Source organism: Callorhinchus milii, unplaced genomic scaffold (assembly GCF_018977255.1).
Source record: "Callorhinchus milii isolate IMCB2004 unplaced genomic scaffold, IMCB_Cmil_1.0 Scaffold8, whole genome shotgun sequence".
NCBI classification, from domain to species: domain Eukaryota; kingdom Metazoa; phylum Chordata; class Chondrichthyes; order Chimaeriformes; family Callorhinchidae; genus Callorhinchus; species Callorhinchus milii.
The window spans coordinates 21,626,769-21,654,016 of record NW_024704749.1 but is presented as its reverse complement, the minus strand read 5'-3'; the positions used below and the strand labels follow the sequence as shown (position 1 = coordinate 21,654,016).

At 45.3% G+C, this 27,248-nt stretch overlaps 1 protein-coding gene across 1 annotated transcript in view; it reads left to right on the top strand.

The window, feature by feature from the left end:
* The window catches only part of ddx31 (DEAD (Asp-Glu-Ala-Asp) box polypeptide 31), a 38,131-nt gene extending 12,280 nt beyond the window's left edge, over positions 1 to 25,851 (top strand). The window contains exons 15-20 of the mRNA XM_007902750.2: positions 2,533 to 2,583; positions 4,347 to 4,486; positions 7,942 to 8,020; positions 13,708 to 13,816; positions 17,584 to 17,752; positions 25,547 to 25,851. Of these exons, the coding sequence (XP_007900941.1) occupies positions 2,533 to 2,583; positions 4,347 to 4,486; positions 7,942 to 8,020; positions 13,708 to 13,816; positions 17,584 to 17,752; positions 25,547 to 25,694 (696 nt within the window). The 3' untranslated portion in view covers positions 25,695 to 25,851. The remainder of the gene's footprint in view (positions 1 to 2,532; positions 2,584 to 4,346; positions 4,487 to 7,941; positions 8,021 to 13,707; positions 13,817 to 17,583; positions 17,753 to 25,546) is intronic.
* The last annotated feature ends 1,397 nt before the right edge of the window (positions 25,852 to 27,248 follow it).

Sequence of the window (27,248 nt, the reverse complement as noted above, 5' to 3'; positions counted from 1 at the left end):
AGAGCAGCGAGCAGAGCCCCTATAGCCTTTTCTTACCAGCCCCATTGTAGGGAAATGTGTTTACGTATGTGCATCATCGCAAAGATTTACCACAAGATTTTAGATTTTTATGATAATAATAATTTTTGCATTTGATACAGCGCCTTATCAAGTCTTTAAGACTGCTCAAAACACTTCAGAGAATATACTGTAAAGTGGATGGACTGTGTATTTTGTGGGCGAAACGCGGCAGCCAATTGCGCACAGCAGTGTCCCACAAACAGTCGTGGTGGATTGAGTGACCAAACTCACTCAGTGACAGAGTGACTGTCACTTTTCAGCTGCCGAGTGAGCTGCCTTGTTCAGTCTCTGAGACAGAATCCAAATCTCTTGTCAATTTGTGAACACGCAAATAATATATGTGCATGAGTGAAAGGAACGGTACACGGGGCAAGCAGCCTGTGCTACTCTCTGCATTGTTGACCGTTCCCAATGCCAATTATCCATTTACACTTAAAGGTAGGATGTTTCAAAGGTTCTGAGATCTTCATATCAATGTGTGTATATTATTTATATATGTATATTATATATATATATATATATGCAACTAATCACAAGTACCTGTGCTGTAAACTCATTGACCAGAGAGTTACGTAGATGACTGAGTTCGAAGACTTTCAAGCTTGCGCCAGATCGTAACCTGCAGTTGTGACTATGGCCATCATCGGCCTTTGTAATGTACACATAGCAGGAGTGTGCAACCATTCGGTGTGACGTGTGCTGTAGAGTGCTCGGATGCGAGTGACTGCCCGCAGTTCCCAGGTGGTGAGTTTGGAGCTCGGGACAGGCAAGGACCATTAAATTACAACCATTTAATACTCTTAATGTTGTGACCAGAGCAGTTGACCCAATAAGTAACATTTCAGCATGAGCTTAATCTGGCTGTTGCCTGTCACCTCCATTAGCCCCTGACAGCACGCCATGCTGCCTCTTGCCAGACTGTCCCTCTCCAGACCACATCACGGACAGTAAATAACAAAGACAAACTTCAAATACTGAGGATTCCTCCAGATAACAATGTGACAGCCGGACACCTGGGTTGGCCTCTCCACAGTTCCAAGCCCAAAGCACTGCCCCACTGCTGATTGGCGATCAAATTTAGGGTCTGATCCACAGTGACCACTTACAATAAGTGGCATTTACATCGTGCTTTTCATGTATGTTAAGGTCTCAAAGTGCTTTCCAGGGGTGGGTTACCAAGAAACATGTGAAGATGACCAAAGGAAGACATGGGTTTTTAGGAAGATTTTTAATGGGGAGCGAAGGTGCAAGGTGGAGGGAGCTTGGAAGGGAGATCGAGGGAACAGGGTATAGTGGTTGGAAACTTGGTGATGGGACAGAGAGGAGGCCAAAGGAGGGAATAGAAGAGTGCAGGAGATTGTAGAGATAGGGTGCCAAAGGACATGGAGCTTGAACACCAGCTCTCTGATGCAGTAGAGCAGAGGATTCATTCTCTGACCCATCGTTGGAAACACAAGCTTCTGAAATGTGTCGTGGGCAGCTTGGTGAATGTGAGGTAGTTTGTGAAATCGAATCACTGCTGGGCAGGATTGCAATTGGCTATAAGTGTATTGACATGTTGCCTTTCACTGCCACCATGAGAGGACAGAGACAAAATCTCACTCTGGGCTGCGTTCAAATCCTGCTCCCATAAGTGAGAGGCAGCGTTTGAACAACTGTTCAGAATTTCATGTGTGGGGCACTCGGCATTGTGTGTGGCCCGTGTGATCCAGATTTAGTGAAAGACAGACAGTGTAGTGTGCTCTCAAGTGAACTTCATTTGTTGTATGTGTGTGTGTATGTATGTATCATTTACGAATAACTTTTCATGATGATTAATGGTTTATTAATCTCACTGCAATTTCCCGACTTGTGCAAATTTTACGATGCAACGTTTCCCTGCTTAAGGCAGCCAAGCCGTTCACTCTGGGTTTAATTGTGGACCCATTTTATCCCGTCTCAATTGAACACAGAATCGCTTTGAGTGTTGGGGAAAATGGACGTTGTGTGTTTTGAGTGTGACTGTTAGTTTTTGCTATTCTGGTGAATCAGGATCATTGGTTGAGCTGTGCAGCTTGGTCAGAAGCACTAACCTGCAAATGCCAGCTTCCTCGGTTGCCCAGGCATCTCTGACAGCTTTAGCTCCCTCGTCCTCGCTCGCTGATAGCACGGTGCAAGCTGTCGCCGAGACAACAGGGTTACTACCCTGCTGCTGGCTTTCTGCAGAAAGCAGTAATGACTTTTGGCAGGACGGGGGGAGATGACAGTAGCAAAATGGTGGCCTCTCCCAGTGAATCGTGCGGTTCGCTCTCTCCATTAGCTCACTCGCCTCCTGCACCAAATAAATGAGTCATTTGAATCCAACTGACAAGCTGGCACTATTCGCCCCACGGCCCATCTGTACTTTCAGGCATCACGTAGCCCACCAAGTGGCTTGCTGGGGTCCTGTCTCAGCACCGCCTAATCTGCTCTCTCTGTCTCTTTCTCTGATAGGATGTCGCGGCCCGCGGCCTGGACCTGCCCCAAGTCACGTGGATTGTCCAGGTACGTGTCAGCCCTGCGGCCGCCGGGGGGGTTGCTGACGGTCAGTGCTGTGACTGTACTGTCTCCTCTTGCCTGTCCCGCTCCGTCTGTCGGGGGCTTTCCACATTTTATCTTGGTTGTGCACAAACGATAAGCGTGCTGATGCTAGTTTGGGAAATGCGCCCCGGTTTCTTCAGAGGACAAGTGAAGGTGGTGAAAAGCCCCCTCCCCCAAGTTGCGTGAGTTAACGTATCCCATAGGTATCTTCCCCCACCCCACACACACACCCACATGCACACACACACGCATACGTTGGGGGAGGGGGAAAGACCCCCCCAAATTTATTAGATACCCATGGGACAAGTTAACTCCCGTAACTTGGGGGAGTGGCCTTCCCACCACCCCCAGATACTGTGCTTTCGAGAAGATGTGACTGAGAACCAAGGCTCGACTCTAAACCCACTTCCAGTGTTAGTTATAATAATAATTATAATAATATAGTTTGTGTTTTCCCTGCCAGTTAGAGTTGTAAGTAAATCAGTCTCAGTGAAAGGATGATGCAAGTCACTGCTCTCTGGGGGCTGGTATTCATTTTTGATATAAAACTCTCTCTCTCTCTTTCTCTCTGCCTGGTGCAGTCACTGAGCTGAGCTAGACCTGGCCTAATTGCCGGAGGTGCTGCTCGTGGGGTTACCTGTGACTAGGTGGAGAAGCCTATACTGTACACAGGTCCTGGAAGCGCTGTCCACTGAAGGTGACCTTTAGGGAGCAATTACTTGCCTTCAGGATAAGCACCTCCACCTGCAACAGCTTGTGGAGTTGGCCAGCGTACCGGAACCTGTCTGAGGTGTAATATGCACAGGCTATTTTCGGTCTGTATCACTGGCTCCAGCCACAGGTTAACTGTGACATTGCTGCCATGGAGATATGTGGCATCCTGCAAATTTGGCTTCTGCCCTGTAGATTCCTTTCCCAAACAGGAATGTGGGGTTTTATTCTTTTTCAAATGGTTGTACTCAACCGTTCAAACTCAAAAACCTTGCGAAAGGCACATTATTAGTTAGCTCTGCTGAACTCCTTTTGTTTCTCTGAATCCAGGCAGTGAGGTACGGTTCATGTGCGATCTTATAAATACCAAAGCTAAATGTGTAAATGCTAAATGTGTAGCATCCTGCTGCGCAGAGAGCAGACTGGGGAGCAGAGTTAGGAGGATGTGATTTTGAATCCTAGTGCCTCATCTTTTCCACTTCAATAAAGTGAGCGCACTGGTTTGGAGATAAGCGACCCGTCCCCCATCCCCCCGGGTTTAACTACAGCTCCGCAGTAATCCAAGGCACTGTTGATGGGTGACCAGCCTGTCTGGCTCATAGTTGAAACCTGTGGGTGTAGAAATGATGAGCTGAAGCCTCAACTCCCACATGAGGGGAAGCTCTCAGTGTGACTTAACAGCCAAACGTGAACTAGAACCGTCACTCACCTCAGACCCAAGTTAGGTGGAGTTAAGTAACTGTGAAGGGAGATGAACATTATAGCGGTTGAGTATACAGGAATGGAAATGAGTGTAGTCAGTCTACAATGGAAGACCAGTGGGATGTGAAGTTTCCTTTTTCTCAGGCAGTAAGGACTGTTGTGCTGTATCACACTGTTCTCCTGCGGGCTGGGTAGCAGTTGTGCTATCACTGCTATGATCAGTCGTACTATCACTGCCGATGACAGTAGTGCGGGAAGGGAGACAGAGGATGAGAGCGGAGAGCTCACTCTCTTTTCCTCTCTGCTTTCTCCAGTACAGCGCGCCACCCTCGCCCGCCGAGTACGTTCACAGGGTGGGCCGGACCGCACGGATCGGCTCTTGTGGGAATGCCCTGCTCTTCCTCACTCCATCCGAAGTGGAGTATGCGGAGCTCCTGGCCTCTCGGCAGATCAGGTCAGTGCTTCCAACCCGGGTCCTTTAACCAGGTTACCAGGTGATTTGCGTCTAGTCATCCACTTTCAATTAATTATCTGAGGACACATCGGGCGGAGCCTAATGTGTGAGTTGTGCCAGCTGTGGGCAAACACGCCAGTGCGGAAGAAGTTACAGGTGCTGTAATTATGTTGTAAAGCACCGATGAAACGATTCTAGAATCTCCTGTCATACTTTGCATATTAATTCTCTCTGTGCACGCATTTACCATGGTTAGCATAACACGCTAAATGATTCACATTTTCCACACTTTCCATATATCTGTCCACAAAGGTCAGCTCTCCCTCACGCCCCTGAGAATCGAGCAGTGAGAACCTTCAAGGTGATGGGGATCAATTAGGGTATTAACGTGTGGAATACATGGAGTTGAGGTACAGATCAGCCATGATCTGATAAGAGTGGTGAAACAGGCTCAGTGGGTTGAATGGCCTCCTCTTGTTCCTATGGAACTTGGTACCACAGGTGGCAATGGAAGCTGAGATAAAATCTGAAAGAAGCTGTATTTGTAGCAAATGCAACAGCCATTTGCTACAAAACAGCGCACATCAAAGTCCCACAAACTGCAATGATGCGAACAATCTATTTATCTAGGGGATTGTTAGACAGCACGTTTTGCCCACAAAATATACAGTCAATTCACGTTACAGTATATTCTGTGAAGCATTTTGAGATGTCTTGAAGACTTGATAAGGCGCTATATCAAATGCAACAATTATTATTATTAGGACAATGGGAGAAACTCCCTTCTCTTTTTCAATGTCGCGGAGTATCTTTAAAGTCCACCGAAACATACAGCAAAGGCCATGTAATTGGTGGTAACCGAGGACAGGTCGCTGGATAGAAAGGTACAACTTCCATCACAAGTGGCTTTCCTCATTCCTTCCCTGTCCAGCAACTCGAAGGAACTCGAAGGAACTACAGACTTTGAGGGTAGCCAGCCATTCACTTCTGCTACAAAGATTGTGCAAGTCACACGGCCCATAAAGACATTGCATTGGTGTGTCCTCTGCACAGAAACAAAAAAGGACACACTGGGTTTGGCTCGAAGCTTAAATTAAATTGTCAGAGCTGTCTTGGTAATGCTCGGTCTATAACACCGGACAGCAATTTATTGTGACGGCATGAGTCGCACCATGCTGCAAGCTGCCTTTATGGATCATCGGTGCAATTCATCAGCCCCCACTGTCCGCTCATTCATTCACTGAGTCCGTGTGTGCTTCCCAGCACTCAGAGCACACTCAGCTGTCATGGGCTTGCTGCCTGGTGTACATATACTGTGTTATGTGTGTGTGTATTTTAAAATTTCAATCCAAAACACGAAGGAGGGATTGCAGATAATAAGAATCCTTAATAATACTTAATAATCCTTCGGATTGCAGGAGTAAACAGGATAGGATTCTGAAGGTGAAATATATACAATAATAATCCTTGCATTTGATGTAGCGTCTTAACACGTCTTCGAGACGTCTCAAAGCGCTTCACATGATATACCGTCAAGTGAATTGACTATATTTTGTGGGCGAAACAACCAGATTTTTTTCATATTAAAAAAAACTTTTATTCTTTCCACGTCTTCAATACTCATCACCACCTCCCCGGTTCTTACACGTACAATAGACACGCTATCTGGTTCCTGCTTAAAGGAGTCGTTCAACAAAACATCAGCTGCTTTTGTCGGGAGTCTGTTCCACAGATCCGTTACTCTGGGGGAGAGGGGGGGGGGGGGCGAAGCTTTTAATCTCCTGTCCCACTTGAGACTTGGTGTGAGATGAGTATGGCAGTCGGTTATGAGTCAGTTTGTAGCAGAGCCTTATGTTAAGTGGGCTCATGCCAGTGGCCTTTTCCCTTTCTCAGGTCAAGTTGACCCGCGACCAATTTACGATTGCATATCAAACCTTTCTTACAATGTAGGCATCATTCCATATTTATTTCCTGAACCCATACCCGGGTGTCGGGCAGCAGATTGTAAACAGAGAGATGAATGTGCATTGATGAATATTTGAAGAGTATTGTAGTGTCTTGTGTCATACAGTTTCTCCTTCGTTCCCTTTATTGTATCACATAGATCATGCTCGGTTTGTGTAGCGCTCACAGAAGCTCCACAGCCAGCTTCGCAATTTCTCGGTCCTATGATTGCTCATTCACTGATTCATTAAGACAAGTGCGGCTTCAGCCTGGCACAGACGCTTGGGTGATGGCCTCCCACTGTGATTCAGTTCAGAGATCTCGGAGATTGGTGCCTGGCAGCTTGCCAGTAGAGAATGGCATGGAAACATCAGAGCTATCATGATTACTCCCTCCTCCCCCCACCATTTTAATCCATGATGTTTTCATTAACCTTTTCACAATAATTGTCGTACAGTACATTTCCCTTCAGCTTGCACATGTTCTCCTGACACACATTAATCAGTTACGCAGGAAATCGGCGTTTCGGCACAATCTAAAGCAGCTCTTTCTGAATAACGTTTCTAATGTGTCTTAAAGGAAGAAGAGGTAGAGAAAGACACAGAGAGAGAGAGAGAAGGAGTGAGTGTGTAAATAAAAGTTTGGAAGAGAAAGAAGAATGGGGCGTGCTGGAAGGAAATAAAAAATGTAGCCAAATGAAAAGGGAAAATGTCAAAGAAAAAATATTGAAAGAGAAAAAATATAAAGAAAATCAAGAAAAAAAACATAAAGAACGACATCGAACATAGGCTGACAGCAGAGGCTCACAGTGAAGTATATAATGAGCTCTGTCAACTAACTCAAAGCTCTGTTACCAGTCCCAAGTTTATGGGATAACATTTTGGCTGGAAGGTAACCTCTGATGGATTCTCAGGATATTTTTCAGGGGAAGAGCTGTTCTTGTGGAGCAGTGGGTTTGGCATTGAGCTGCATTATGTCTTGAGGTACGAGGTTTGTTGACTAGTACAGGTGGCAAAATGGCTTCTTTGCGGGAAATGCATTAATTTCCTGCGTTGCGGTTTGTGGCTTCCACGCACTAAATTTGACACGGCTGAAGACCATGCGAATGGGTTTAACGTAAAATTTCTTAAGGATACGCGTCACACCCTGGGATTTCCCAGAGTATTACTCTTGATTGAAAGGCTATGTTGATGGAATCTGCCTTTGGTAAAAGAGTGTTGCCGCTCAGATTATCGTGCCAGCGTTCTTTACTTTCCCGCGTTGCCATTACATAGAGGCTTTGAGCAGCGTCCCTGTCAGCATCAGCTAGTGCCAAATCCCCTGATATTAACTCTCTCAATTTTGAGTTCCTGGCAATTCAGAGCAGAGCAAAGGTGGGTCAGAGACCAGGAGCCCCCACATGGGGGGTCTCACAGCTTTATTACCAAAAGCCAAAAGCTCTTGGTCAGATGCCCTGCCACTGGCTGCAGCACCAGTCAGTCAGCTTTTCTTTGTTCTCTCTGTTTCTTCAGGGTCTCTGAGATCAAGCTGGAAAGCATCATGTCTGCTCTGACAGTGGAACAACGAAAAGGAAAGGCACCTGGACACAAGGTGTGTGATAACCCGATTTGTCGCTTAGCGTTTTTGAAGATGTTCATGTTTCACACAAGAGAGTCCGTCTAAATACCCGTGGAGTTCTCCCCTGTCATAGGAACATAGGAACAGGAGTAGGGCATTCAGTCCCTCAAGCCTCCATCAATCTATTAGATGATGGTAGATCTTTACCTCAAGTCCAAATATCCGCCTTTGCACCATATCCCTTGATATCCTGACCTAACAAAAATCTATCCACGTCAATCTTGAAAATTTGAATGGATCCAACATCCAACAGCCTTTTGGGGGAGGGAGAGAATTCCAGATTTCCGCTAGCGTTTGTGTGAAAGGTTGGTATTGCCTATGTAACCTTTCACAGGAATTACTGGTTCTAATAGATAGTGAAGGCGGCCCTGGTGGGACAACTGATTCTGATTGAGGGATGCCCTTGGTGAGACACCTTTGTTGCTTCAGGTGTGAAAAGGAATCTAGGTTTCAATGCCGATTGTGGACTCCCAGTCTGAGCGGCAGTTGTTGCTGAGCTGTTTATTATTCATTCACTCAAGTTGCAGAAGATCTATCATTGAGACAGAAGGAGACTTGGTTCTGCTCTCACTGGCACCACCTGAAGCCTTCACCCCGCCATGGGGTATTTCTAATGGGATTGTGACCGCTGCCACCCAAATAACAGCATCAAAGGCCGGCTCATTGGGACATGGATAAGGACATCCTCCCTGACGAGACTGGGGGCCGTGTGTGCAGTGGTTACACAGCTCTAGACAGATGGCACTCAGCAAAGAGAACTACTTTATCTGCAAATCTTCACCAAGCTGCACTGCCTAACATCGCTGCTAAAGCAAGACATACAGGTCACTAGAGCCGTGCTCAGTTCCTGCCTCGGGTCCCAGGCCCACCAGGCTTCCCATCTGTGCGCGAGGCATCTCTGGGAGCGATAACCACGGTATGTTCAGGGAACACCAGCCGAACCTTCCTTTAGTCCTCACTTTAGTCACAGGTCTAAGCCTGGAGGTTACACTCCATATGGCGTTGTGCCACATCTGCACATTTGACAGATGTTGGTGTTTAATAATCATCACTATTTTGTAGCCAACCTGCTACAGGTTTAAAGGAGAGTATAGCCGTGAGGTTAAAGCTGGTGTAGAGCAGGATGGAGGTTAAGCGTTTTTTTATTTTATTTTATTTTGAATGGGTGAGTCTTTCCCCCCATCCCCTTCCACCCTGTTTCCCCGCCCCCCCGATGATGTGATCCTTTTAGTTTGTATTTTTTCCTCTCTTATTTGCTCCTCATGGTGCCACAACTCCCCTCCGTCCCGTGGTCAGGCTGACTGCCTTCCTGGGTGTGTGTAAAAGCTGTGTGACTCGTGTGTGTACTATCTGACTGGGCTGCAATGGGACAGTGAGCACACAGGAGCTATGAGCTTAGACCATGTTCTCTCCACTCGTGGGATGTCAGGATATTATAGCCCATAAAATACACAGTCAATTTTCACTTTACAGTATATTCCGTGAAGCTCTTTGAGACGTCTCGGAAGACGTGATAAGGCACTGTATCAAATGCAAGGATTATTATTGTTATATTAAAAAAAGAAAGAATAACTTTGCTACCAGGACAGCGCACACCAGTGCACAGCCACTCTGCGGGCCTGTGCTCACTGCCATCGCAAGATTACATCCGCCTCATTGTTTCACACCTTCAGACAGCAATTAAAAGGCCATTACTTTCGAAAGCGATTTGTCGGAATGTGATTGCGATACCGGGAGCACATCTAGAGGTAAACACTTCACATTCAAAGTACTTCCCCCTGCAGTTAGTTACCTGCTCTGTGCGGATTCCCTACCAGAGAGAATACCGCGTGCTGCTTTCCTTGTCAGCAGGGACCTGCTCCGTGTGCAGACAGTGCTAATGATGTAAACAACCACATAGTTCCCACTTTAAAAGTAGCTGCAACTCAAGGGCCGCTTCATCCGTTGTCTTAATTGATCATTTCTCCTTCCCCAGCTCCGGGTGTTTTAAGATCTCTTATTTCCATTTTGAGACTCGCAATATCCTGCATGTGAAAGCAGGCTGGTGCCACGAGCTACCTAGAAGAAGCTTTTATTTGTTTTCTTCCCTGCGTTTGTAAAAGCTACAGAGAGACTTGCTATCTATCTGCTGCAGTCGTTTGGTGTTCGGCACTTTAATGAAATCAAATTATCGCCGCTGAGTAGCAATCCCAGGTTAAAGTTCCACTGTATACACAGAGCTATGGTGCCTCAGACTGCTCCACTGGGAACAATCCTGGGACGTTGGCTCAGCGAGTGGATTATTTTTCGCATCATTTATCTCTTTGGCACTGAATTCCTGATGTGTTCCAATACTATAAGCAGTTTTGGACACCTTGTCTTGAAAAAAGAATTGTTTTTGCAGAGTGGGAACTAGAGTAGTTTGGGAATGTAAGGGTGGTATGTTACTGAAACTCCCAGAATTGAATAGCAGAAGATTTAGGGAGGATAACAACAACAACAAATTGATCCACAATAGGGTCACCGTGAGGCATCGATGAGGCATTGATAATGGATCACTCAGCAAATGAGCTGCGTACAAACAAGAACAACAGCCTGTGAATTCAGTACAAGAGGAAATGATTCGGCCTTAAGCAAGGTTACACAGTGGAGCACACGGAAGATTGACTCTTTGAGTCCAAAATATTGGTTAAGTTAAGTGCCTTGTCAGGGATGGAATGAAAATTCCTGGCCACGATCAAACTCCGTGTAAAGCAGGGTGGTCCCCATGCTTTTCTAGGGTCCTAGGAAAGGGTCACCTGTGTAGAAGTGCTGACCAGAGGAGTTAGTAAAATCAGGTGCTGGTGTTTCACTCAGTTGGAGTCTGGTGGAAGCGGTGAAAAATTTCAGTGAAGCAGTCTGTGGCAGGCAGATGGAAGGCAGGTAGATGTAGGATAAATGAGCCAATTGTCTACCCTCAATCCATGCTATCTTCTCAAAACCATTCTGGCTCCATTTATGGAGTTTGGCGAGAGCTTCATTTAACAAGCGTTAAGTTGAGCATATCACTTGCAGTCCGACAGGCACTGCTGTGGGAGCACAAAGGAAAATGGCCATCTTCAAAATCTTTGGCCTTCAGCTCCCACCTAGGCCGACACTCCGCTAACATTCCCCGGGGGAGTGCTGAAAGGTCGGAGGTGATATCCTTCAGATGAGATGTCACTCCAAGCGTCCATCTGCCTGTGAACATGAAAGGCCCTGACAATACAGGAAAAGAAAGGCATTTCTCCTGATGTGCTGGTTAACAATCTTGCAGATTGATTGCTCATTTTCCCCATGGCAGTTTTTATTACCTTTAAGGCGGGTAATTGGAGTTGTGGTACAGATCAGCCATAATCTAATAGAATGGCGGAACAGGCTCATGGGGCTGAATGTCCAACTCCTGTTCCTATGTTCCTTGCAGGCAAATCACCACACAAGTTCTTTCTCTTGTTCTATTTGCTGCACTGTTACCTGCAGCTTCTCATCATTTCACGATTTGTGATTGTTTTCTTGGGTTCAGGCGGCAATAAAATGCCAACACTTGAACTTTACTTCAAAATCTCAAAACGTTTGCAGGCTGTTCCTAATTCCGTGCCACTGAACCAGTTCTTGGGAGTCTGAGGACTGATACAATACAACTTTGTGACGAGTTGAGCTTTACTGAGAAATTAGGCTCCAGTGCGCACTGCCACCTCGAGTCTCCCTGGCTTGTAATATGCACTGCAGGAGTTCAGCATCGAGAGCAGCTGCGTTGGAGCTGCTACATTAAGCATGCAGCCACTGATCCCCCCTGTAATTGAATGTTCTATTGATTAATAGAATGATGAATGGAGTATTTGGAAACACGAAGGTGTAAGATGGTGCCGCTTCCTGAGCCAGCGTGCATTCGGCACTGTGCACAGTCCTGAGGTGACGTGGCGCTGAACGGAAACCACTTCTGCTCACATGCGTCACACTGCTCCTGAAGGGAAGCAAAACTGCACGGCGCAGAAAGCGGCCTCTCGAACTGCCAGGCGTGAACACTGAACAGAGTGACCGTACCCAGATCGGTTGCCGGGTACAGAAATCTTGTTTAAACATCACCTAATGTCGCATCAAATGCGGAAAAGTCACTGTTTACCGTGAAGGCCCGACGCACTTAACTCTTAAACCGTCAGAGAACTCATTCATTAAGGGGATGGATCTCTCCACCCTCAGTCTATAAGATGACATGACCCTCTTTGCAATGAATGTGGAGCAACAACACTGATAGTCCAAACTAGACCCAACGGTTGCTGATGTGGGTGGAACAGAGTGCTCAGAAAATATAAGACTTAACTGCTACAGACTTTTATAATTTTGTCACCCTTGATTTGGTAACCCAAATCCCACATTTACCAAGAGACTAAATAGTTTATCGACTGTTTTTGATAGCGAGGTTCTGCTACACAGAATTTGAAATAAAGAATTTAAAATCAGACGGGACACGTGCAACTTTGGCTGGCTCAGGAGAGCGTGCCACCGTTCTGACCATTAGTGTCCCTTCACTAATGGTTAGAACGGAACAGCTGGCAACGTTTGTAGCTTGTGATGAGTATGTTTGATAGAAGGATTGTGTAGCATTTATTCCATCGTCAATCATTATGCTCGCATGCAATAAAGCAATATTGCAGTCGCTCAATGTTTGGGTTCAGCGTAAAAGGTTAGGAAAATCCTGGCACGTTACCCCAAACAAATGCCATTTGAAAGTCTCTGATTAGACCCAATTTTGTGGAATCTGCAGCAAGCTCTTTGCTCTCACTGAAGGTGTTTTTCAATATAAAAGTGGTTATTACAATTCTAAACCTTTGCACGATTCAGTTTCCTCTCCCAACCTTTCCCTCATCCCCCTCCCACTCCCTCCTGCCCCCCCCCCCCCATCTATTGGAAGAAGTGTTACTCACCGTATACAATATCCAGCCAGGGGATCAGCGGCTGAGTCCATGTTTACTCAGATCTCAGAAGGATTTCCACTCTTATATGGAGCCGACTGCACAGTTCAATCTCGCCCCAGCAACTGTGATAGTTTCTCATTAATTTTAAACAGTAAAAGGGAAGAAAAACACACTTCCATTATTAAAAAAAACTTTATTTCTTTAATAACACAACGCCAGGTCCTCAGGGAAAGGTCAATCATTTTATAAAGTAATTTGGCATTCATATTAATACCGGAGAGATTGTGAGAGGCGGGCGACAGGAAAGGTAGTGGTTGATGCAGCCCACAAATAACAGAGAGCTGCCTGATACGGGCTGATCTTTAGCTACATTCTTGTGTTTATTTTCAGTAATATTGAAGGGATTAACCTCCTCTGCCCCTCTGTGATTATTCAGTAATTTTGCTGTTATTAAATCTCTTGTAAACCGCTCTATTATTTCTGTCTCAACACCTGTCCTTAACCATTTGCGGCCTGTGGTGTGATTTGTAAATGAGAATAAAGATCCAGTGCTGATGTGATTTTTAAATTGCTGGGGAATCGACCAAACACTAGGTGAGCAACATTGTGGGCTTCCTGCTTTGGTCTAGATTCCAATGGCCGACATTAGGAACCGTTCTCACTGGTGCCTTAACGTGGCTGGCCGTACAGATTTTCTTTGTCAGAATGAACTTGGAAGCGTTAACCCGGTTTTCCTTTTCCTTACAGTCCCAGCTCCCTGCCTCTCAGGCAGCAAGAGAGCAAGCAACAGCTTTGCAGACTCAATATGAAAACTACGTGCATTCAACCAAAGAGACCCTTCTGCAAGCCAAGACAGGTTAGTGACTTCATTCTCTACCTTTAACCCTTGGTCGTTTGTCCACAGTGAATTAGGACTTTTTTTAAAAGCGAGTCCCAATATAGGTCCGTCAACATCAAGGGGTGAAACTACCGTATTTTGCAATTTATTATAAACAGTATCAAATATCTTTAAAGACTTTGCTCTCCATGTTATTCTAATATGGGAAACTTGTGAAGTGATAATGGGAACTGCATTCAGCCCACATTCTGCACAGCTTGAGACTGTACAGTGCAACCTCATAGACTCGTGCAAGCCTAGCAAACACTGAATGTGTGACATTGACTGACTGCCCGGGGGGGGGGGGTGGGTGGGGTGGGGGAGATTGTGTCAGCAAATTCAAGAGGGGAATAGATATCGATCTGGCGAAGAATTCACTTGACGGTGTGAGAGAGTTTAGCATTAATTATGGTTTTAATAATATTTGTGACATTGACCGTGGTTGTATAATCATTCTTCTGTTCCTGTTTTCTACTGCCTATCTTATCAGATACTAGAAAAGTGTAGGCTTTGATTCACTTATTTTTTTAATCCTAATCATTAGATATTAATATGAACTAAATATTGGGCATATAGTTTATCGTGCAGGAGAAGGCCATTTGGCTCATTGTGTATGTGTTGGTGCAAGCTCCGTCACTCAACTATCTACTCGTGCCATTTCCCTGCCCTTTGAACATTATATTCCCTCAAATATTTATCCTTTTAAATATTTCTTTTCCTATGATTCAATACCCATTGGTAGTACAGAAAGACATCTCACATCCCAACAAGCCTCTGTACAAGTCTACGTCCTTTTTGTTGTTGGTGGTGGTAATGATCTTTAATTTAATCCTCATTTGCTGATTAGGGTGGAGAGTCTCTTTATTGATGTTACCAAAACCATTGGTAAGTTTGGACACTATTCAGCCCTAGGTACATTAGGTAAAACTCCAGCACGTCTGCATTTGCAGGTAAACCAAATGAGTTGCCTCCATTTCCAACATGTGACGGTGCAGGGAACATTTTGACCTCTTTTTAAGGACGTGATGGTTGGTTTGGATCCTTTAGCTGGGAATGGGTTGGGGAGAAGGGGATGGGGAATTGGACAACTTACTGCACATGTAGAAAGTGATCTGTACAGGGCTTTGTACATGTGTAAATTCGGATTGTCGAGTAGCCTCACTAACGTGATATGTTAGTTCCTGACCCCGTTTATTGTGACATTTAAAATCCACCGTATCTTAAATGTTCTGTGGGACATCTCAATCTCTTACCAAAATGTTGCCGTGTGCTGTTAAGAAGCTAAAGCCTGGCTTAAAAAAGCATTGAGTCTCTCATAATTAAGTCTTTCATAACTACTTTATTATGCGGCTGATTTAACATTCGTCAGCCAACTGCACGGCACAAAGTATTTGATTATTTATTCATATTATATATATAATTATGTATATATTCTATACGTGTGTTGCTTTGCTCCTTCCAGCAGTTGGACGATGTCCTTCAGAGCACGAGGGAGTGCTGGAAAGCAAAGAGACAGGAAGAGCAGGCAAACTGCTCACTCCTGAGACAGGACAGGCAGCTGGATTGATTGAAAGGTCAGAGCTGAACAGCTCTCCTCTGTAGTTTTGGCTAATTTGGCACAATTTGAAAAATTACATCTGTCAGAAAGCACAGCGATGGCGTGGCCCTTCCAGCTCGGCCGCTGCATCACTGTGGGCAGCTGCTGCTGCAACACTGCAGCGCCTTACAACACATGCAACCACTGGGTCAATGCAATGCGGCAGCAACATTGCTTGCTGCATGTCACACGACTTATAGGCTCTTGAGTGAGACATTGAGAGGGATCCCAGAGGAGGGTGTGGGTGCAGGGGAGGTGCGCAGTACTCTTGTCAAGTGGGCTTGAGAAGTCAAAGTATGTCTGATTCCCAAGTGTGTGTTACCATATGTAGCCGCTGAATATTAATAATAATAATAGTAATCCTTGCATTTGTGGAGTCCTGCAGCTCATTGGTTAGACTACGTCTTCTAGACGTCTCAAAGCAGTTCACAGAATATATTGTAAAGTGAAATGACTATATTTATGAGTGAAACACGACAGCCAATTGCGCACAGCAGTGTCCCATAAACAGTTGTGGATTGAAGTGATCAGTTTTATTATTGCTTTTTTCTTGAGGGATTATCAGGCGTCAATCAATCAATCAATCAATCAATAAATAGGTGAAGACAGTGTTGACGTTAGGAGGATTGATTGCAGCTTTAATTGAAAGGCATTGAGCTCAAATGATCGCACTTTTCCCAGTAAACCCAAACTCTGAGAAATTCCCCAGCTCTCGTCAGCCGCAAATCCATAAAATGACCGTTTTATTATTGCTCATAAACTCTGGCGTCTGCCGCTTACTCAATTCCACTTAAACTTTGTGTAAACAGCTTCTCAGTTGAAATCCGCCTTCAGAGCAGAGAACGTCAGTGTGAAACAGCTCCATTATCTCCTCACTTTCACAGGTTCCCGCGTGAGCTTGAGCAGCTCTGCTCGCCTGTGTCGTGCAGGCAGCTTCTGGTCGCTCGCTGGTGAAGCTCAGATCTCATTTGTTAGATAAAGAAGCTGGGTATTAATAATCATAATAATAATAATAATCTTTGCATTTGATATTGATAAAGTGGATCAACTGTATTTCGTGGGCAAAACACGGCAGCCAATTGCATACAGCAGTGTTCCACAAACACTTGTGGATTGAGGGACCAAATTCTTATTTTCTGGAGGGATTGTTACCCTCAGCAAGCAATCCAACAATCGACTAACAACTGGGTTCCTACTGCTCACTGCTAGCTAAACAGAGGCGTGTGGAGTAAAGAAACTTGCCTAAGGTTTCACCCTGCCCGGGATAATCAATCTTTAAGCGCTCCAAGACTACCCCACTTGAAGGGCACTGTATAAATGCAAGTGTTTGTTGTTTTTATTGTGTTCTCAATGTGGATTCTGTCTGTCTTGTGATCATGATGAAGGAGAACCTCCTCCCCTCGCTTGCTCCTCCCCCTTTATGCATGAGTACTTCCGAATTTAATTCGAATTCACAGCTTACCCTGACAGTCCAGTGCAGTGCTGGGAGAATGTTGTATTGTCAGAGGTGCCGTCCTTTGGATGAGACGTGAGAGCACTTTGAGATGCTTATTTTCCGGGAAAACTGAAATGTGAATGCAAGTTGTTACAATTCCTCCTACAAAGCGGAAAATCAGTTTTAATAGGAATCGGGTAATGTTTGAGAAAGAGGGATATTAAAGGGTGCAGAGAGCAAGCAGCAGGCGGGTAATCCTGACACTATAAATCATCGTTGCGACGGCATTTGGAATACAGTGTGCGGTTCTGGTCACCGCAATATAAAAAGGATATTGCAGCAATTGAGAGATTGCAGCGGAGGGCAACCAAAATGATTTTGGGGATGGACGATCTGGACAATGAGGAGCGATTAGATTCACCCATGAAATATACAGTCAATTCACTTTACAGTATATTCTGTAAAGCGCTTTGAGACATCTCGGAGAAGTGATAAGGCGCTATATCAAATGCAAGGATTATTATTGTAAACTGGGCATGTTGAGGCTGGAGAAGAAAAGGTTGAGAGGGCAATATGATTTATAATTAGATTAGGCTGTTCTTGTGAAGACGAACGCCATTACAGACTGGATGGGCCGAATGGCCTGTTTGTGTGCTGTAAACATTCTGTGGTTGTGTGGTCGCTCACTGTCATTATCTTACACTCTCTCCCCAGCGCTACAATCATACATCCGAGCCTACGCCACCTACCCCAGCGACCTGAAGCACATCTTCTACGTGAAGAACCTTCACCTGGGACATGCGGCCAAGAGCTTCGGGCTGAGAGATGCCCCACAGAGATTGGGGGGAAAGCTGGGAGTCCCTCGGAAGAGGAAACCTGAACGGTGAGAGCTGGCTCGGTGATTGATGTTGACCACAAATGTTTGACTGAAGTAATTGATTCAATAACAACTTTCAAAAGGGAATTGAATAGGTACTTGAAAAGGAAAAAAATTTGTAGGGCAATGGGGAAAGAGCGGGGGAGCAGGGCTGATTGGGTTCCTTCTGTGCCGTAATAGTGTATGATTCTGTGAAATACAGCGTGCCAAAAAAGTCGTGAAGCTGCCCTATGTTATGTTAAACAAGAACAAAAATATTATTTCCTTAAGACATATTAGACATTGTAATGGTATCACGACTTTTTGGTCACCCTGTAGTAAAATTAACAAGGGTGTTGCCCTTGTTAATTTTACTCAATGCTCATTTACTATCTGCGGCTGCACCCAGGGGAAGGGGGGGATTGGAGCAACACAAGGTCAGGAGGTACCATTTTCACTAATCGTCGGTATTGATGTACTCAGGAACCCACAGCACAGAAGTTGGGACCTGCAGTCGGAAACCCGGTTTCGCCCACAAAATTCACAGTCGATTCACTTGACAGTATATGCTGTGAAGCGCTTTGAGACGTCTCAACGACGTGATAAGGCGCTATATCAAATGCAAGGATTATTATTATTATTAAGAAGGGAACCAATGCTCCAGATGCTATTCTCCTCGAGGCTAGAGACTAGCTCATTCACCTTGTGTGCTGTGTTCTGTTAATTGTGTTTTTCAATATGTGTGTAAAAAAAAAGAGATTCTGGAGTGGCTTTGACTCTATATTTACCCTCAAGTGTTTCTGTCCTCATTATCCCAAGTTTGGAAAGGACTAGGAGACACCAGTGAGGTTCAGATAACCTACCCGAGAGCTGGGTACGTATCACTGCACCTGAGCCTTGAAACCGCCTGCAAATATTAAGCCACTGATGTGTGATCTGGCTTCCGCTGGAGCTCAGTTGGTAAACCTACAGCTCAGTGCAAAAATTGAGACACACAGAAGGTTCCTGGTTTGAATCCCAGCCAGTGCTGAGTTAGTCGATCGCTGCAACTTGCTTAAGTGTCCCTGGGCTACGGAGAGAGAAGTCAGAGAGGCTCTCTGTTTCTAATCTCTAACCCCATCCCCTGCTTCAAGATGTACGTTTCACCCACAAAATATATAGTCACTGCACTTTACGGTATATTCTGTGAAGCCGCTTTGAGACTCAAAGATGTGATAAGGCGCTATATCAAATGCAAGGATTATTATTGTGTGTGTGGGGATGGCAGGATAAGGTCAGGCTTGACTGTCACCTCAAGCACTCCCCCACCCCACTCCCGTGACTGCATATTTTGTGGGCAAAATGCAGCAGTCAGTTGGCCACAGCAATATCTGATAGACAGCATGGAGTGAGTGACCGATTTTATTTGGAGGATTATTGGCCAGGACACCAGGAGAGACAAACTCCCTTTTCCTTTCTCATAGCTGTGGAGTCCTGTTGCTCAGTGGTTAGAGCACTCGCTTTGCAAGCGAGAGACCTGGGTTCAATTCCAGGCAGAGGGCGAAACCTTGGGCAAGTTTCCTTACTCCACACAGAGCCTAATAATAATCCCTCCAAAAAAACAAAACAATAATAAATTGGTCATTTTCAATCTACGACTTTTTGTGGGACATTGCTGTGCGCAATTGGCTGCCGCGTTCGCCCACAAATATACAGTCAATTCACTTTACAGTGTGTTCTGTGAAGCGCTTTGGGACGTCCTCCCGACGTGAAAAGCGCTATATCAAATGCAAGGATTATTATTATTATTATTATAGCGCCACGGGACTTTTTAACGTCCACCTGAACAGACAGACAGGTTTAACGTCTCATCTGAAGCATGGGATGTAGGAACTTCCAACTATTGTGGGAAGCCAGTCCTGTCTCACTTGTCAAGGGTGAATGATGTTAATTAAGAGTCTGTTAAAGTCTCTCTTTCAGTGTTGATAACCTCTTTTACTAGTCTCTGTAATGCCAGTGGTGAGGTGTCACATCACAGCTTGTGCTGCCACTAATAGAATAGACAACGATTTACGTTTGACCCGATTCAAAACCTTGGTTTATCTCCCTCTGTGTGTCGAGGGATTGCTGGAAGGGGAGGGGGGAGCTGGTGCAGTCAACAGCTGTTAGCTACACAATGAGAAAGGGGAGGTTTGTGTAACGTGAGCGCCTGTCAGATAAGGATGCTCCCGTCAGCTGGCAAGTTGGACTCATTCATTTGCGAGGAACTTTAGTCCGATGGGTTCGGGAGCAGACTTCATCTGAAGTTAACCTTCCCACTCTCCTTTCTGCTTGTGTAGTGACTGTTACAGACGAGCTGGTCGCAGAAAGATGCTGGGCTACCCTGCGTTCACCCTTCATATTTTTTTTAATTGCGATCCCATCTGCCCCTTGAGAAAAAAAATGATTTGGGTGGACACGGAGAGATCACACGCTCGCTCAGGCCAATGTTTGAAAAAAACCTGGAGTTTTGCTCCATTTTATCCTGGCTGATATTCCGTCCGCAGCCAAATGCTCCCCAAAATGTTAACGTGTTGTCCGTTCCTCGTGTTGTGTGGGACATCGCTGGTGCAGATCAGCTATATTTGGCTCCATAACAAGATTCATAATTTCTAATCAATCTTAGTAATAATAACAATCCTTGCATTCAATACAGCGCCTCATCACGTCTTTGAGACGTCTCAAAGCGCTTCACAGGAATATACTGTGAAGTGAGTTCTCTTATTTTGTAAGGCGCTTTGAGTGCTTTCATTTACACAAAAAGGTGTTGTGTTAAATAGATGTAAAGTCGCTGCTCACTTGTGGGTTGTGTGACCTGTTCGCCGTTTACGTTCTCTTACACTAGAAATTATTTTTCTTTCTGAAACCCGTGTCCCACAGTGGGTTTCTTCCTTCCTTTCTTCCTTCCTTGTGACCTTGGAGCTTGGTGTTCAATGAGACTTTACTGATGTAACAAACGGCAGGTGTGTAACCTATGGAGGTGCGCTCGGCAGATACTTGAAATGGATTAATGAGGCGCATTTGGAAAGAGCTTGTGTTGGGGTGGCAGTTGTTTTGACAGTGCAATATGTTTTATTTAATTTACAAGCATCACAGGCAGTGTCAGTGCATCAGTGCCTTGTGTCAGTGAGTTCAGTTGTGTGTAGATCTGCTCCGGTTCCTCGCTGTGTGTTTCGCTGAAGAGCGGTGTGATCCAGACCTCTTGGTGTTGCCATCGGGCTGGGGATGACACTGGCTGCTGAGGCCAGAGCTTAGGCCACTCTCAGTCTGGACCCAGAGTTGCCCTTTGAATGTGCTGATTGTGTACCTATCAGAGAATTGTTAGTTTGTACAATACCGTGTTGACCTGTTTAAATTGTGCGTCCTTTTGCTGAACATGGAATTGCTTTAATAATATTACTACTGATAGTTCAAGATGTAGTTGGATTACGTACTTATCGCACACAGTTTTACACTCCTCTATATAGGAAGCACATTGGAGATGTAGAGAGAGCATAGCGTGTGTTCACATGATGATAATAATAACAATAATAATAATAATCCTTGCATTTGATATAGCACCTTATCGTGATGTCTCAAAGCCCTTCACAGCATATACTGTAAAGTGAATTGACTGTGTATTTTGTGGGCGAGACGCTGATACCAAGTGTGAGGAGTTATGCTTTCTCAGCAGGTACCGGGGATTGAACCCCGAGGTCTGCATGGTCTCTACAGCTCGGCTACTCTCTAACCAAACTGGCTCAGCCGTCGGGAGACCCGAGGCCCAGCCCAGACCATTTAATCTGAGTCGCGAGCCCGTGTGGCGAGTGTGTTACAGGCCGGAGACGACCGCGATCAAAAATAAATCACCAGAACAAAACCCCTACGTGGCTTAGCATTGTTACTGCCAGTGTCAGTGGCTGGCTGGCTCCCGCTCAGCTAATGAGATTGCACGCAGCTTGTTGTACTGCTGTCGGTCGGTCAGTCTGTCTGTGAATGGTGCACCCTCTGCTGCAAGCCTCCCTGAGGAGTTATTCTATAATCTTTACAACAGGGACCGTGGGGAGTCTTTCTGTCGAGTAACTTCCATTCTCTCTGCTCCATGTCTGCTGTACTTTCATTGTCAGCAACATCTTAAGCGTGGGATTGATTGACTTTGTACCAGCCCAGCCTTTTTTTGTCCCTCGTTGAAGCTGCGATAATAGTTTGTAAAGTCGCAGCGTTTAACTCTTCCAGTGCTGGGCACCTCACACGTTGATTTTAAGGAGCTCCAGGAATTTTGCAGGGACTCGCAATTTAACATGGCAGCTGTTGAACGGATTGAAGATTAAGCTTGCGTTTTGTGTTTCCCTAAGCCGCGGTTATTGTACAAACATAGCTCGTTATCGGCCCTTTGTATCACACTCTGTACTCTCTTCATCCACCGTTTTATCGTTTGAAGAAAAACTGTACAAAGACGAAATAGCTGGAGTCAGGGCGTGGAACAGATAAACCAGGACTGCCACATGCACCATTGCACACAGGATTCGCCGTTAGATGCAATGTGGTAGAGCTCTCGTAGAAACTAGTAGCAACGCAGATTAATGCAGTTACACTGATCTTACTTGAACCTGGATATTGTTGTTTGAGCTCCCGCCAGTGCTGACTGGGGCCAATGTTCCCAGAGTAGCCACTGGGGACAAGAGGGCTTCTCTTTGCTTGACCCTCACCAGCAGATGGTCATCAGGAAGGGGATAGCCTTGTGCTGGGAGACAGAGAGAGGATTTAGCAGCCAGATTATTCCGAGATGAATAGGGTGATTAGCTGATAAAGAGCATGTGAGACAGGCTTGGGGCTTTGATCCTCTGGATAATAAAGCACTGACTGTGGCATCCCAGGATTACACTCCGGCCCTGAGCTGGGCCTCACTGTCCATGTGCTGCCTCGACACCAAACCCCATTAGAACAACAATCCTGTTTCCTTGTATTGGTTTGTCCTGCAGTGCAGCAGCAGGAGAGGGTTCGTGTAGAGAAAGAAGGGGAGGCCTGAGGTGGTGCAGTGTGGGTGGGGTGGGGGTGGGGGGGTTGGTCAGAGGCTGCTGATGCATTGTTTTTGTCCAACTTATGACTGTATGGCTGTGTTTTGGTATCTAAGGCTCCTTGTGTTTGACTTGAAGGAGAGATACACATTCCAACATTAACGGCCACTACGCCCCGACACTCTGGAACACTCCCTCAATCCCTCTGCCGTATCCCCTCCTTCCCCATCTTCACGTCGCGCCTGCAGACCTTCCTCTTTGTCCATGCCAACGGTCACCTCCACATCCCCCAGCTTGGTGTCGTAATCGCTCTGAGGTGCTGAACTGCATGAGGGGCGCGATGTCAATGCAAGTTGCTCTTAGAAGGTTGCAGAGCGCAGGCAGTGCTGAGATAACTGCCTGCCTCACACACCTGGGAAAGGTGAGCAGGTAGATGCTCTTAACCGTATTCCTGGAATGGCGAGTTGAGCTCTGGTCTGTGCCGTTCAGTCCCACCTTTTGCCTGGCACTGGTGCAGGGGCCCAGGCCAAGCTCAGCTCAGCCCGTATGGAGTGTAGCATTCCGTACAGAGAGGAGATCGTAGAGCATCTCGCCTGCTGCTGAAAGCTTCCAACCGATGCCTGGACTCTGGGATAAGCCTTCATTTTAAAGGCTGTGTTCGGTAACGCTCTACCTATTCGGCTCACCGGTTTAACCAGCATATTACCTTCCGGCCATGCGTGTAACCACTCCAATAGGAAAGGCATTTCTTACCCCGGGCACTGACTCGTGTGTTTTATTCATGAGGGTGTTAGCCAGCGAGTGATCGCAAGCTGCATCTTTGTCCCTGTAGAATCCTTCACTTCAGTTTACAAATAGTTCAATGGCAGCCACATCATAGCTCCTTGATATTGATGTCTGCAGCATAGCTGAGGGGATCAGCGTTAAAGGCATCTCGTCTCTACAGAGGGCTTTTGCTCTCAGTGGCTCCCTGTGATGAGGGGGTTCAGAGAACTAAGCTCTCCCTACATTGTCTGTGCGCTCTAGCTGATCAGAGCAGCTATTGATTAAGTACTAACCGGGTGTATTTGTCAGAATGTCGGAGGGATTCCCTGCTGTGTTACAAAGCATTCTTGCTCAGTTACAAGCGGATTGCTTCAGTCAATGGGCTGCCTTGAGGGGCAGAGCACGCGGGGTTATGTGCCGTGTGAACTCAATGCCTTCCCGGCTGGAGGAAGTCGAAGCAACGCGGATAGAATCAAACTCAGCATTAAACTGTTAAACTATTGTTTGAGAATTCACACAGGGCGAGCACAGAGAATTGCCCTGAAATCTCCCATCAATGTTCAGCCTCTCGGGCTCAGCTCGTGAGGAATGGTTGTCACCTTTCCTGCCGTTCATGTTCATACCCCCTCTGGTGCCACGCTGATCAATTTTTGTCTCTTTAATTTTTCTTTCTTCTCTTTTATCCTGTGAGAGTGTACGTCTGCGTGTGTCTGCATGTGTGGCTGCTGTGCGGGTAGTTTTTCTTCCTAATTCAAATTTATTACGATCGGGAGTTTTAACTTTGACGGTTTCTCTGCCTCTCGCTCTTGTGTCGTTGCAAATTTTACCTTCTTCACAAAAATTTTCTTTTTTTAAAAAAATGTCTTTTTTTACCAAATAAACCCCATCTTATCTCCGCTCAGTAACTGCAAGTGTTAACGCAGAGAGTTTAACAACAACAACAAAATGACATTTTTTTATTATCCGAGGGTTTATTAAAGATACGGCTCTAACAGTGACTGACTTCATAGATCAATGACTGTGCTTCCTTCCGTCTAAAGCTTTACGGCATTAAATTTTGTCCCACAATCTCATATAATAAAAATAAATTATAATGATTTGGTCACTCAATCCATGACTATTTGTGGGACACTGTTGTGAGCAATTGGTTTCCGCATTTCTCCCACGAAAACATACAGTCAATTCACTTTACGGTATATTCTGTGAAGCGCTTTGAGACGTCTCTAAGACGTGATAAGGCGCTATATCAAATGCAAGCATTACTATTATTATTAAGCAACATATACAGTGTTCTTGCAGTTTGCTTTGTTACTAAAGCTGTGTTGAGCTCCGGAGGGAAAAGTAAAGCGAGACACTTTTCTGATGCTTAAAGTGATGTGTATAGGGCAGGCCTGGGGCCCAGGGGTGTGTACAGACTGTCAGCTTCTATTACAGCTTAAAATATTTGCCATATTTTTATGTGTGGAATTCTCTGCTGCGATGTGTTGTCAAAGCAGAGTCCGTTCATCCGTCAGTTCTTTTAAAGAGGAATTAGATACATGAGTAGTAGGAATATTAAACAAACTGGGATTAGACTTGCTGTTTTACTTAAAGACAATGCCAATGTAGATTTGATAATAATAATATAATAACAATCCTTGCATTTGGTGTAGCACCTCATTGGGTCTTCACAGAATATACTGAATATTGCTGAATATAGTGACTTGACTGTGTATTTGTGGGCGAAACACAACAGCCAATTGCGCATATCAGTGCCCCACAAATAGTCTTGGATTTAGTGACCAAATTTTTTTTTTTTTTGAGGGATTATTACCCCCGGAAAAGCAATCCGCCAATCAACTAACAACTGAGTTCCTGCTTACTGTTAGGTAAACAGAGGCGTCTGTGTGGAGTAAAGAAACTTGCCTAAGGTATTGCACTGCCCGGGAAACAATAAGGTGGAAGGCCTGTTTCTGTGCTTTAACATCACCTCCCATCAACAATTGTTCCTCTGACTTGTTATGATTGCCTGTTATCCTGACCTCTCATTGCCGTTTTTCAGCTCTGGCCTGACTGGGAAAGCCACCTACAAGATGCGGTTGACCAGGATGCTTCAGTCGGAATACGCCAGCGGACTTGGACCCACCTTGTCGAGTGTCAGGAAACAGCGGAAACATCAGCGATTGGGGGTCAGTGAACAACTGACCTGAGTTAGTGAACTCCAGCAACACAGAGCACTGGAGCTAACCCCAGAGCACTGGAGCTCCACTACCAGCCCACTGCTGAACTGAAATGCTGGACATTAGCGGACTTCATCTGGGAATTTTTTTAGGGGAGGATGAAATAAATCTGTCTGTGTGCAATAAATTGGATTCACTTCTTTATCGTTTTACCTGAACAAAGCTTTCTCCCCCCTCCCCCCCCCCACAGCCTGCTTACCTTTCTGTCTGGTTTGATCTAAACTCAGCTCCCACATTGAAAGGGAGAAAGCTGTGTAGGTTCGGGATTACACACACTAACGCTAACCGACCTTGCATTGCGCTGTTGAGTGTGGAACCAGTGCGTGTTGGACGCTGATGTGAGCCACTCATTGGCACAGGCAGGAAAGGAGACAAGGCAACGTCCTCCTCACTGACTGCACTGGATACAAACTCAGGCACCAGATCTGCACAAGTTACTGCAATAATAATGCCTGCACTTGAATGCTATAAATAACATTAATATGGCACAAAGTGCTTCCCAGGGAAGTGTTGTCAAATGTAGTGACTGTATTTGTTGGCTTATCCACTGTCAGAAAATGTGCCAGTGGTCCGGTGTGAAGAGAAGACTGGCACTGTGTACTATGCCCTCGTCAGTGAATACTTGGGTGATGCAGGAATCTAATCAGCTGAAATCAAAACAATCTTCACACACCAGGTCAACTAAAAATCCTAAATACATCCGACATGGCATGTAAGTTGTGCATCCGTGTGGTGAATAAATGAGATAGGTTAACTATCTATTTGTGGGATACTGCTGTGCACAATTGGCTGCCGCATTTTGCCCACAAAATACACAGTCAATTCATTTTACAGTGTTTTCTGTGAAACTCTGAGACATCTCAAAGACGTGATAAAGCGCTATATCAAATGCAAGTATTATTATTAAAATCACTCCCTAACTTATTAGACTCCCCCAGCCAGTATGGTGATGCTTCTGGTAACCAGTTGTTCTGTGTTAGTTTGCCAGAAAATCTTTAACCTAAATTACATTGTCCATGTTCTCAAACACCCTGAGCTCCCCTTTGTCAATACCTGTAAATCCAGCCTCTATTCCTGATCTAACCAGGAGCTGTGCTCAGTGTCCAGTCGGTGTGAATTCACAGAGAGAAAGACACCCATGGCAGATGTCAGAAACATTCAGTGGGTTGTTCTGAACTGAAAGAAAACGTCACTGAAAACAGAAGAAAGATTTTTTTGTTGGATGAAGACGGCGCTGTCTTTATTTAAAGGAATGTTTTTTATACGTAAAAAAGAATGTAAATACAGATCTCTTACAATCGAAAACGGCGTAAGTTATTCCAAATATTTATATCAAAATTGTCCGCGGAGGTTTTTTTTAATTCAAAACCTCTTAATTGGTACAAAAAAACTGAGACGGAAAAATCAGAGGAAATGATATAATAATCCTTGCATTTGATATAGGACCGTGTGAAAGCCACTGCACAAATGTAATTTGTTATCACGTCGTTGAAACGTCTCAAAGCGCTTCACAGAATATAGTAA